At 42.2% G+C, this 12,924-nt stretch overlaps 1 protein-coding gene across 7 annotated transcripts in view; it reads right to left on the bottom strand.

Moving 5' to 3' along the window:
* The window catches only part of OSBPL3 (oxysterol binding protein like 3), a 153,568-nt gene that overhangs the window by 26,678 nt on the left and 113,966 nt on the right, over positions 1-12,924 (bottom strand). For 5 of the 7 annotated variants that reach the window (XM_054564475.1, XM_054564480.1, XM_054564478.1 and 2 more), the window contains 4 exons: positions 11,543-11,670; positions 7,936-8,043; positions 3,258-3,392; positions 2,231-2,324 (listed from right to left, as the gene is read on the bottom strand). In XM_054564475.1, coding sequence (XP_054420450.1) covers positions 2,231-2,324; positions 3,258-3,392; positions 7,936-8,043; positions 11,543-11,670 — 465 coding nt within the window. The remainder of the gene's footprint in view (positions 1-2,230; positions 2,325-3,257; positions 3,393-7,935; positions 8,044-11,542; positions 11,671-12,924) is intronic. The other 2 variants (XM_054564479.1, XM_054564481.1) reach the window with 1 other exon arrangement.

Genomic DNA, 12,924 nt, shown 5'->3' with positions numbered 1-12,924 from the left:
GCGTTAGACCAACATATGAGAAAGCGGTGAGCTGATCACATTCGAATATATTTGTTTGTTAAAAATAAATATTTGACAGTTATTCTTTATAAAGCCAATCACTCTGAATAAAGAAGCTGCTTTGATGAACAGAAAAGTATGGAACTGGGGTCCTGTTTTGCAGTCTTATGTTCATCTAAGCATCCAATTAATTGTTGAATTTGTTTTAATTGCTCAACAAAGGAAAAAATCTGATTTACACCAAAATAGCTGCAAATGGTCACAGTTTTTTAAAACAGTTTTCCATGTGATCTCAAAACCTCTTCTTAAACTAATCTAAATTTGAATAAACACTATATGACTACGGCTGATGGCTAACACACACCCAGCTGGACCTGGGCGGCAGCAAGCCTCCTAAGTATTGCATACATTCTCTCACTTATTCTTTATGACAACCTCTTGAGGGAAACAGTATTACTACCCCCACTTTACAAATGAAGAAGCTGACGTACAGAGCAGTTAAGTCCTTGCCCTAGAACACATAACGAGTGAGAGGCAGAGCGGGAGTTAACCCAGGAAATCTCGCCCCAGAACCCGTATTCCTTACCACTTACCCCCACCACAGCACCCACCACGGCGCAGCTCCTGTCTGATTTGGGGGGAAAGAAATGAACAGGAAGCACTCCAAATGCTTAGCATTCACTATGAGCTCAGAGAAATTCTAGGGTAATAATTTATCAAGACCTTGATGCAAACCTATTTCCTTCTGTAAGCAAAACTGTGTCATAGATGCAAAAGTTATTTCTTTTTTCTTCTTTTATTGTTGTTCAATTATAGTTGTTCCCATTTTCCCCGCATTGCTCTCCCCGGCAAAAGTTATTTCTATATCCAATCTTTTCAGCAGAGTACTGATGTTTAGAAATCTAATCTTCCTCAGCAACTGGAGGGCATTTGTTTTTGTTTCCAAACACTGCTGAAGAAGAAAGCTGGGTTTGGCCCAGGGTCTGTTCATGGCAATGCTGGTCAGCATTCTAGCAAAATGGCTGTGGATACGATAGAGAACACCAGCCTTAACCTCTTACATGCTTTTCCTGGCTGGTGTCAACTCAGCACAGCTGTGGTTTTAGGTTCGAGGGCAAGTCCCCTGCTCTCAACTCTGACCTCTGAACCTTGGCTCCCTTCCTAAGGCCTCAGTGAGGACTTCCTCAGTTGGTGGTCTTCCTCATCCACCGTGTGAGTTCCATTTTAGTGTGTGTGCTGTTTGGCAAGGGACTAAGTGATGTTTCTTTACTTCTCTTTCAATCCACCTTGTTTTTCTACAAAGCAAGTCATTCCTGTGTTATCAGTCTTCTTCTTTGACCCACTGATTCTTAGACTTTTCCACCAAAGGACTGATCTCTCCAGAAACATTTCAAGCAAGACAGAGCCTAATGAACATCTGACTTCCAGTTGGCGGGATGCTGAAAGGACGTTCTTCCAGAGGGAGGTAAAAAGACCTGCCCTTCCTGTGGTACCCAAAGAGCAGGCTCATTGGCACTCAGGAAACAACTCAACATCATCATATTCACACATACTTACTAAGCTGGGAAGCAGTGAAATATCAAAAAGGAGACTTGACCCAGTCCCTGTCCTCCATGTAAATGAGAAAACAGGGGAGCGTCAGGTATCCAATGCATGGCACAGACAGGCTTAGACACCCCAAGGCACATGCAGTACTAAGACTGGGAGTATTTGATGCTACGGGACTCTTGCAGAGAACTGTCCAATGGGCAGATCCCTCCTAAGGGCACCTTGCCAGACAGACTTCAGTCTGCTCACTGAGCTGCTAAATCCGAGCTGTTTGGGAGTAGCCAGGTACTCCGTGTTCCCCCAGGTTCAAACAACATTTCCTAGACATCATTTCCACTCCTGGGATCAACCAGTAGTAAATGAACACCATAGGGTAACTTGAGGGCCCCTATTCTTGGAGATATGAGTTTATTACTTTCACATGTGATATCTTAAAGACTCTGAAGCTAAAAGACTACTCAGAACAGACCTTTTACTATATAAGCCCTATAGAATTCCTAAATTATAAAAACCACTAAACAGCTAAAGACAAAAAGTTAATTCTAATAAGTTTGCAGAGAGAATGTTTGACCTCATAAGGGATATCTGTTGCATTAATCTTTGATATTCATACAATTGGTATATGTGCATTAGTGCTCCGAAAAGATCCAAACTTTCAGAGATCAAATAGTTTAAATCTTACCCACAGTTTGTCTCTCATTATCTAAGTCATTACTGAGGTTGTCCAAGGAAAGGTTATCGCTTATGTCGCTGGCATATGAGTCATCCTCAGAAACCTATGGGAAAGAGGAAATACTGTACCTCAGGGTGAGAGTAGACAAGCCAGAGTTTCATAAAACGTTTACTGCCACTCATCAAACATTTTGAGTTCCACTTTGCAGGTCTAGAGGAATAATTTTGGATGCTGTTTTTATTCAGGCCCACCCGCATACCTATCTGCATAGGAGGCGTTCACAGCAAACACCTGCTATTAAAATCCTTATACTTGGCTTGTTCTCACAAGGAAGACAGTTAAAATCAACATTTTAGTTCTTATTAAAATTCTTAATTCAGGCTGCATTTTCAGAATTTGTTAGTGTTTGGGTAGAATGAGTTACAATTTGTCTTTGAACTATTGGTGAAAAAAGAATTTTCTATAGAAATTGATAAAGTTAGTACTTCTATATTGAAGGGGTAAAACCAGTCCACACTTATACACTGCAATACCCACTATGATACCACCTATTCAGGAAAGTATGTTTTTATGCATTAACTTAAAACAATATTGTTATATATTATAAATTACTATAATAAGCACATTACAAAATTATAATAATAATTGTATGTTCTAAGTTAACATAGGCCAAATTCAATGATAAAAAAATACAAGATGCTAATTTCTAGCCCTGTAATAGAAGCATTACATTATCAAATAGCTAACAATGAAAATTATTATTAACCTGTAATTGAAAAGAAGGATAACAAATCAAGTAACAGAAATAAGGAAGAGCCCAACACCTACTTTTGCAACCTTTTTTCCTAAGATTTTATATCCTTTTGTGCTTTGGGGGGTATAAGTTATAAGAAGATCCCCAGAATATACTAGTAGAAAGCAGCACTTGAGTTTAGTGTTTCTAAGTATGGGTAAATGGGTCTGGGTAAATACCCAAGTGAATGGGTAAAGCAACAAAAGGGATTCTGAGGCACCTAACTGAAAACAGTGCTCAAACCTCATTTTCTGAAGAGCTTGGAGATAACAGAACTTCCTGTGCGTCAAAGAACTCTGACAGGGAGTCAGCGATGGAGAGTCGGCTCTCGTTGGAAAGCTGATGGACCAGAGGTCGGTTGTCATCTGTGGAGTTTTCCTGTTGAACAGAAACAAAAATACATGTATTTAGAACCAGTCTTGAGAGCGGCAAATTAACACCTGATTTTGTTGCACAATACGCAAGGTCACAGGCCCATGCGAACAAGCAGCTCGAAGCAGAGGTTAGCTCCAGAGTGGAGGAGAAACAAGCCTCAAACAACATAAAATGAAAAACGAGGGTCTCCTCCAAAGGGGCCCCACACGTACAGGCAGCGCTCTGTTCAGGCGTGCGAGCAAACCCATAGCCGAAAAGGGCTTTCCCAGGCGGTCTTTGTTCCATTGAGGAGAGAAAGATTCCAACGCTCTCTGAATCATATCCTCGTATTCTCTACCACGGCAGGATGTTTCTTTTCATCCTAAAATTTCCCCTGAATTGCACTGAATGCCTGTGTTTGCAAGGCTGCTTCAGAGCAGTGTAGCTTTCTTCTGCCCCATGCGCTCACTGAGGCCAATATGCTGCTTTTGAGCTGTCCCCTGGCACATGAACAGGATGTTTTGGTGAGAAGGGCCCCTGGTGGCAGGTCATCCATTATGCATGGATGAACGAGAGAGATTCTCTTTGTCTGTCCCTCGCCAACCACAACGACTCTTGGAGGGAAGGAAATCCCCGTCCCCCTCGGAAGCCACTACAGAAGTAACACAATAGAATATCGTGATTTTCTCATCTGGCCTGGCTCTCCATCCCCTTCTTCACTGGGCCTAGACTCTCCCACTGGGAAATGTGCTTTCTATTCAAGTTGTAAGTGAAAATTCAATTTGCCTCAACAAAGTGAGCGGCTGCTTTTTGCTGGCCACCGAAGGGTGATGGGTAAGGCCGGGTTTCCGGCCTGAGTGAGAGGGGCAGAGGACGCACCCAACACACGAGACTGTGGAGCAGAAGGAGCCTAGGAGCGAAGGGGAAGGTGGCATTGGTTCTCTCAGGGGGCTCTGGGTGGGGAGGGCTTCCTACAAGAGGTGACACCTGACTTGACCTTGAGGGATGAGCACATATTCGGGACACGAGGATTCGATTCCTCCCACATGGAGAAGATTGTTGCCCTGAACTTCCCAATAGCTCCCATTTCTCACTGGACTGACAAAGGAGCTGCTTCTATGGTAGATTATGTCTCTTCCAGAAGTTTTACAAGTTCAGGACACATTCCTCAGTGTCATAAACAAATTATATCCATGATGGGGATGTTAGAACAGGAGGGCCAAAGCAGGTTTTCATAATTCATATAGGGCAAGTGGTCTCTTCATGAAATGTTTACCCCAGGGACACATTTAAACATGTACCCTTTCCTCTTGGTTTCTATGACAGCTGGCTGAAGGTACTCATTGAAAGATCCTACTCATTTTAATATCCACACAGCTTTCTGAAAAGCAGGCTTCTTCTCCACCCTAAGGAAGAGATCACTGGAGGATCTGTAAATAAGTACCACAGCGGCCGGTTTCAAACGAAAGGCCTCTCTCCCCAAAACAGGAGACAGTGGTGAATAACAGAGCTCCCTGAAACAACAGAATTGTCCCGTCCTTGGTGTGCCACTGCCACATAAGACTCTAATGATTTATTTACCTGTTCTCATTAATTTATTACCAGTCACTCCCACTCTCTCTACCCTTCTTCTAGACTGATATGTCAGAAGGATTTCTTGGCTAGTTCCTATAAATACCTGCTGAAAACTCACAGAGTCTTGTACAACACAAGACCTCATTTATTAAAATATTGATTTAGTAAATTCAATTAAATAATATCCCCTGAAGTTTGTAAGGCAGGAGTAGTTGTTCATCTATTTTTTACATTACAAAAAGATAAGTAAACAGAGAGAAGGGAGGAAAGGGAACACATAATCCCATCATATTGAAACCACTAAAACTGTTTTGATACACTTCTCTACAATCCTTTTTTATAAGGTTTTGCTTTGAAATAATTGTAATATCTATCTATCTAATTTTATAAACTTCCTCCAAACAACATAACATCATCATAACTATTTCCAAAACTAACATTTGTTCTAAGGATAAAAATTATGTGTTCAAAATAGAAAATACAAAATGTAAATAAACATCACTTCAAGTCTCATCACCCAGATGTGGCTCCTATTAACTTCTTGGTGTACTTTACGTATTAAAACATTTGTATATAGTTTTTTTAGGTATGAAAAATTGGGATCACACTGTAAAGAGTCTTTAGATAGTCTATTATATTCATCTAACATTATATTGTGAGCTTTTCCCCAGGCTGTTAAAAGTTCTTTGAGACAATAACTTTAGTTGATAAACAAGGTTTTATTTTAACTGTGTGTCACAGAGAACCATTTTCTTTATTGGAAAGTAAGGGTGTTTCCAAATTTGTAAAGATGGTGAATATGTTTCTAAATGTGTCTTTGATTACATTTCATTATTCCTTAGAATCAGTTCTCAGAAGTATTATTAAAAATGTTTAAGGCAAAATACATGTTACCTAATTACATCAACAAGTAAGAGAACCTCTATTTTTCTCTATATCCATAAGGACACCAAATACTTTATTTTAATTGGCATTTGTTTGTTAAGAATTAGGTTGAACATTTTTTTCCCTTTAAAAAAATCTACATGTAGCCCTGGCTGGTGTGGCTTAGTGGATTGAGTGCTGGCCTGCAAACCAAAGGTTCGCCGGTTTGATTCCCAGTGTAGGGCACATGCCTGGGTTGCGGGCCAGGTCCCCAGCGAGGCGCATGCAAAAAACACACTGATGTTTCCCTTTCTCCCTCCCTTCCCCTCTCTCTAAAAATAAATAAATAAAATCTTAAAAAACAAACCTGCATGTCGAGATGTTAACATTGGAGGAGGCTAGGTCAGGGTATATGAGCCCTCGCTGTGCACTTCTTTACAACTTCCTATGAATTTGTAAGTATTACTAACTAAAAAGTTTTTAAAAATTACCTGTATTTGGGGTTTTGGTGAATTGTATCTTTTCCCCCCGTTTATTTGCTTAGGTCTTAAGTTGCTTCCTATTATTTATTAATGAATTATTAAATACATTATCACCTACTTAGCATTATCTAAGTTTGTCATTCTTCACTGAAAATGCTTTTCCTAGTCTACCCTATGCATTACTTTTTCACACACACCATTTCCCCCCTAGAAAAAATGATAGCCAAATCCAGTCCACATTTCATTGTAGTTCTTCCTATTACCTCCCCAGCTCGGAACTCCTCCCTACTCTAAGCCATTTGATAAATATTTAAATCAATATTTTTCGGCTTGAATTTTTATATTTAAATCTGATTCACCGGCGATTCATTTTAGTGTGCGATGGGAGATTTAAACTGCTTTCCAAATTGCTTTTGAGCTGTGCCAACTTAACTGATTGAATAATCCATCTCTCTCCCATTGATTTTTGAGCTTCTTCTATCTTGTTTATTTCTTTGCCCAGGCCCACAATGAAGGCCACCACAGGTCATGTGTAGGGGGTCAGTCCTGCGGGGGATGCGCTCTCAGTCTAGGCTAATATGACTGAAAAGATCTTTTAGGGGGGGCGAATGCAAAGAGGAACTTCACAGGCAACCAAGGCTTCATCTCAGAAGTAATGAGAGGCCCTGAGCTCTGTGGAGAGAAGGCAGTTCCCCCATCAGGAGAGAAGGTCCTTCCATCAGCACATCAAGCCTGTGTGGCTCCTGGGCCTGGCAGGCTGGGCCCTGACTGATTCTGGCCTCTTGCCTGCTCATCTGGACACTGCAGCTTCCCAAGGAGCAGGGGACTGTGTGAGGTTTTGTTTTCTTTGAGGACAGGAAAAGGGGAAAGATGGATTAAGATTAAACATTAGAAGTTCCTTTTAAAATTTTCACACACACCCCTTGTATATTACCTTCCTTATTTTTTATTTTAAATGCACTCAACCTAATAAAACTGTTAATGAAATATTCAGCACATTTGAGGCATATAAATACAAGAGATAGCTTAAAACAGTTTTAACCCTAATTATCCTTTTGCACTAATTCATTTGTATTTCTCTGAAATCTCTCGTAAACACATGCAAAGAGCATTTTAGATTAACCTCCTAAGCCTTGAGAAAACACAGTTTCAAGGTACTATTAACTGGCCCAAACCCTTCAATTATAATAAGAGTATTTTTTTCCCCTCAGAGGGTAAGGCTGTGCTTTTAAAAGCAAAGGAGAAAAATCACAGAAAAGGAAGAAAGGAACAGCAAAAAAGAAAGAGAGTAGGCCTCACAGAGGGAGCAAAAGATGCCGGCAGGGACCTAGGAAACGAAGGTCCGAGAGATTTGGGTTTCTTCAGAAGTAGCAGGAGAAAGTGTTTGTCTCTCTACAGCTTCTGCTGCAGCCATACCTAGTGACACAGGGGATACTTAGGAGAAAAATGGGGGAAAGAAACACAAAGGGAAGAAGAGTTCTAGCGGGGAAAGAAGTTTTTAAAATGCAGTGAGCAGCAGAGCCAGGAAAGCCTGGGATCCGGGGCGCCTGCCCGGGCCGCTGTGGGGCGGCGGTGGGCGCGGGCCGCCCTCTGTCGGGGAGGCAGGGAGGCCAGGGAGACATTACCGGAGGAGGAGCCTTACCCACCTCTGCCAGACTGTCCGCCGACCTGGCAGCAGCTGGGGGGTCGAGGAGCAGAGACTCAGCATGGATTCTGCGTAAGCGTTCTTTAAGATCTGTGTTTTGTGCTAGGGCCTGGAACATGTTAAAAATAGTGTTTCAGGAAAGCACCGAAGTGGGCCCAGCGTGACCGCCCCGAGGGGGCACTTCCTGGGCTTTGTTCCTTGAGTGCTATCCAACAGGTACGGCTCTGAGACGCCTGGAAAACGAAAGATGGTAAACTCTGGAAACAGGGCCCTTCTCTAATCTCATTTCCAGAGACGGACGGGGAGGTTAGTAAGGCTTTCCTTTTAGAAGGAAATCACAGGCACCTGCAGCCCTTATTCTGACCAGTGGTTTCCCAGCTGTGTTCACAGTGTCCCTCTGTATCCCCAGGGGACCCCACTGATGCCAAAGTCCACGGATGCCCACGGCCCTTTGATAAAATGGCTAGGACGTATTTGCATATAACCTACGCACTAACTCTCATATACTTTAAATCATCTCTAGATTACTTATAGTACTTAATACAGTATAAATGCTATGTAAATAGTATCCAGTTATACTGTACTGTTTAGGGAATAATGACAAGAAAAATGTCTGTGTATGTTCAGTGCAGACCATTGCAACCCTCACAACCATCATAGACCTCACTACATAGTACACACCAGCAATAACGTAACATTTTTTAAAGAGTGTTTTCTATCCTTGGTTGGCTAAATCCGTGGATGTGGAACCTGTGGATACAGAGGGCTACTGTCGTCTCTGAGCAAGTCACACCCTAATGAGTCTAAGCTTCTTTCATCTTTTTTAAAGATGCTGCCCTCACCCCTTATGATTGGCCATATTTTAATGTTATTTAATTATCACGCCAGTTGAATTGAATCTTGGACAGTAGAATTTTGTGGAGGGTTAGTTTCATTGTTTCCCAAATACAGGTGTTGATTGTTTTATTCATTCTTTATGATGAAGATATTTGATTTAAAAAAAACAAACAAACTCACTTACCTGGATAAGGGGTAAGACCCAGGGCCCTGGCAATGGTGGGGGGCGTGTAGATGGGAGCGCATGGGGGCCCCCCGGCCTCTTCTATCTCTCCCTGGCCTGGCCTGACTTCCTAGCCCAGCCCCCCAACCTGGAAGGAACTGGCCTTCATGCTTCTCAATCCCCTCTCCTCCATGTGCTCAGTGTTTGGGAAGGAACGAGTCCGCCCGACTGTTCCCCAGGCGCTCCCACCATCAGCCCCCGCACGCCCCGCCCCGCAAGCCGCTGCCTGCGCCCCGCCTGTCTTCCCGATTCTCTCCCAGGGACCTCGGAGCCTCCCCACCCACCAGGGCCCGCCCACACACCTGCCTGCTGAGAACACAGCAGGCGTGGCCCTGTCTAATCCACGGCCTGGGTCTCAAGCACGGACTTGGGCTTTATTTGTTAGCACGCAGGGATGGAATGCGCTATTTGGAAATTCTCAAACATTGTTGAGGAAACCCTGAGTACAGGTTTCTTAAACACACAGAATAGAGATTGTTACAAGTAGCCACAATCTCTACATTTATTTTATTCTGGCCAATGTGCCACTGGTATCCTAGTCTAACTGGCTAGAATATGTACCCATGGCTAGAACCTTACTATGTTCTGAAAAATGTGTTATTTTACTAGCTTCTTTTTTACTTGCAGGCTACCAGCAGAAAAAGAAAAATATCAAGGCCCGCAATACAGCACAACCTACCCACGCTGACAGCCCTGAGATGACTCTATCGGGGATGCATGACAAAAAGGAAAGGCTCGTTTTGATGTAGCTTAAGTTTCCGAGGCCCTGAACAGGGGTGAGAGGGAATCCTTCAGTGAAGGCGATGACAACTTGGGCCTGGACGCGATGGCCAAATGCGTCTCACTGGCTCCACAGACAAGCAGGTTAACAAGAGGAGGCCAGACTCCATGGAAGGAGGCAGGAGAGAGCAAGACCACAGTGAACGGGACTTGGGGAGCCCGTAAGAATGAGGTGCCTTCTAAAACCACTGAAAGCCAACCGGCTGGGAATGATAAGAAATGCTTTGTTACCATTTGGAAAAAAAAAAAAAAAAAAAGAACCACTGTGCTTCTTTCAAACCAAGTTAGCGCCCAGCGTGAGGCTGGCCACTAAATCCAAAAGGGCGTGTTTCTACCTCTGACCTTGAAGACCCCAGAGTCCCTCATGGCAGACATCACTGCATTTCTTATTTCTTTCAAAGGTGACATACTTGGAATGTTCAACTGAGTGAATATTCCTTAAGTATTGTACAATAATAATATGCACTACTGGTAATGCATTTACCATTAACATTACACCAAGAGCATCACTTCACTTTCTCAGTAACACGATGACAGGAAACGTGAATGGGTATGTTCTAGCTCTCTTGGCTGGCTTCTGGAAACAAGATCCTAGAATTCATGTCCCCTCCCTAAGCCTAAAGAGCAAGTTTATTGTTTCTTCAGATGGAGATTTCACAGGTGCACACACATTCTCCTTTTACCATAGGAAATCCAAAGCAGAAGCAAAAGAAGGAGCAAATCAAGAATGTTATTTTAAAAGTTCTCTAGCTTTTTGGTAGATAAAAAGGTAGCAACCAGACAACATTAGCCATTCAAAGTTAGAGTTCCAGAAGCCCTTCAATGGAGACTGACTCTTCCGAGGAAGAAACTGGAGTAGATGAAAAAAAGGAGAGAGAGAGTGAAAGACAGAATGGCTTCCTCAAAAACGTCTGGCGCTTGACAGGGATTCCCCGGCTGTCACACAGGCAGAAGGTTACCTTCAATGCCTATGACTCACCTCTCTCTGCCCACAGGTGGCGGGGGGAGAGGGAAGCTAAATGTTTTGTGCTATCGCATCAAATTAAATACAGTCACACCTCGGTACGCGTCGGCTTCAGACCTCATCAAACCTGGTACTCGTCACATTTTGACAAGAAAAAAAGTTCAGCAGTCAGCACTTGCTTGGGGCTTGTTGCACCTGCTAGAACTTGTATGAGTCATGATGCTGCCCCGCAAAAGAAAATTTCTTATGGGAAAAATTCGTTTGGTACTCATCAGTTCTGGCACTTGTCACGAGTTCAGGAACGAAATAACAACGAGTACCGAGGTACCACTGTAATATTCACGTCTTTGGAAGAATGGTAAACAGAATCGGTGCTGTGCAGCAGAGAAGAGGGGAATTAAAATTTTGCTCTACTGCCTGTTATTTGGAAAGTCGGTTTACGCTTGTGAAGTCTTAGGCACAACTGTCAGAATGTTGTAAGCATCAGCAAACCAATGTCTGTCAGACACACACAAACACACAACAAAAGCTTTACAGAAACAGAAAAGTCAAGATAAAGAGAGGAAACCAAACCTGAAGTATCTTATGCTCAATAAAATACTAGCTACTAATAAGACTTGGGGTGGGCTTAGTTCTGGTCTTTAGAATAAGAAGATCTGATGAAAGTCTAGAATATAATTTGGATAATTTGTTTTCCAACAAATTTGGATGAATTTTCAACACAACCAAGGAGATGCAAAATATAGAAAATTCATGAGCCAGGACCCATTGTCAGGCATTTCCGTACACAGACGTGGCACTTACGGACGACAGGGCGCGCTTCAGACCAATGACCTGGGCAGACGGGGACGAGACATCCTGCTCCATCAGCTGCTTCAGTTTCTCTCTCTCCGCTGATATGGTATTAAAAGCTGACCGTAAAGTGCAGTAAACTATAAAGATATAATCATTATAAAAAGAAATGAAGGAAGAGGCATGATTACAAACAAGATAGAGAGAGATGTATTTCTTCTAAAAGAACTTTGAAAAGTAACAGCCCTGGATATTTTGAGTACAGGAAAGATACATTCTAAATTGACTTTTTAAAAACACTTCTAGAATGTACACCACCAGGAGGGAACCCTAAGGTAACCTATGGACCCTGGGTGATAATGACGAGTCAGTGTAGGCTTATTGATTGTAACAAATGGCCCACTCTGGTGGGGTGTTGATAGCGGAAGGGGCTGTATATGTGTGGGAGGGGCCGGGGGGGTTGTATATGGTAGCCCTGTACTTTATAAGCTCAATTTTGCTGTGAACCTAAAACTGCTCTAAAAAACTAAAGCCTATTAATTTTTTTAAAATAGCATTTTATAGTAGGTGGGTACTTCATAAATTTGTTGCAATAATTTATAAAATTATAAAGCACCTACCCATTATAAAATTCAATACTTTTATGACTTATTGTCAGGATATTTGACATCTGAAAGGACTATACTTTTGGATTCTTATTAACATTTAGTTTTGCTTTTAAGACTAGAAATGTTTGAAAACAAAGTTCATTGGTTCTCGGGGTAAAAACAGTAACAGTGCAGTAGAGGAACTAAACAGCACCTTAACTAGGTGACCAAAATTAATCACCAGCAAGAGTCCGCCGGGCTTCGTGGTACTTGGGGTGAAACACCCTGAAAAAGGCACTCTGTCACTTGTGTTGGATGCAGGCCAGGGACAGGCACTCTGAGTATGACCATGAGGAAACATCAGACAACCCCGAGTAAGGAACATCCTATTTTTAAAAGTTGGCCTACAGGTCAATTTTATTAAAGAGAAAGAAAGAAGCCTGAGGAACTGTTACCAATTAAAGAAGACGAAACAAGCATGACAATTGCGTGCAATATATGACCATGGACTAGACCCTGTTCTGAAGGGGGAAAGTGCTCTTAAAGGACGTTATTGGGGTAACTGACAACATTTGAATAAGGAGGTAGAATAGGTAACAGTACTGTTTCAATGCTGAGTTTCCTGGATTTTATAACTGAACTGTGGTTAAGGATATCCCTATTCTTAGGAAATATACACTATGGTATAAATGCATAAAAAAGGCATGACATAGGATTCCTACTCTCACAGTTCAGAAAAATAGGCACACGTGCATGTGGATGTGTGTAGAAAGAAGTAAAATAAGTGTGGCAAAATACTAAAAATGG

Source organism: Pteronotus mesoamericanus, unplaced genomic scaffold (genome assembly GCF_021234165.1).
Source record: "Pteronotus mesoamericanus isolate MK-2021 breed Mesoamerican mustached bat unplaced genomic scaffold, CSHL_Meso_final scaffold_85, whole genome shotgun sequence".
NCBI classification, from domain to species: domain Eukaryota; kingdom Metazoa; phylum Chordata; class Mammalia; order Chiroptera; family Mormoopidae; genus Pteronotus; species Pteronotus mesoamericanus.
The sequence above is the reverse complement of the archived record's forward strand: the minus strand, read 5'-3'. Positions and strand labels throughout refer to the sequence as shown.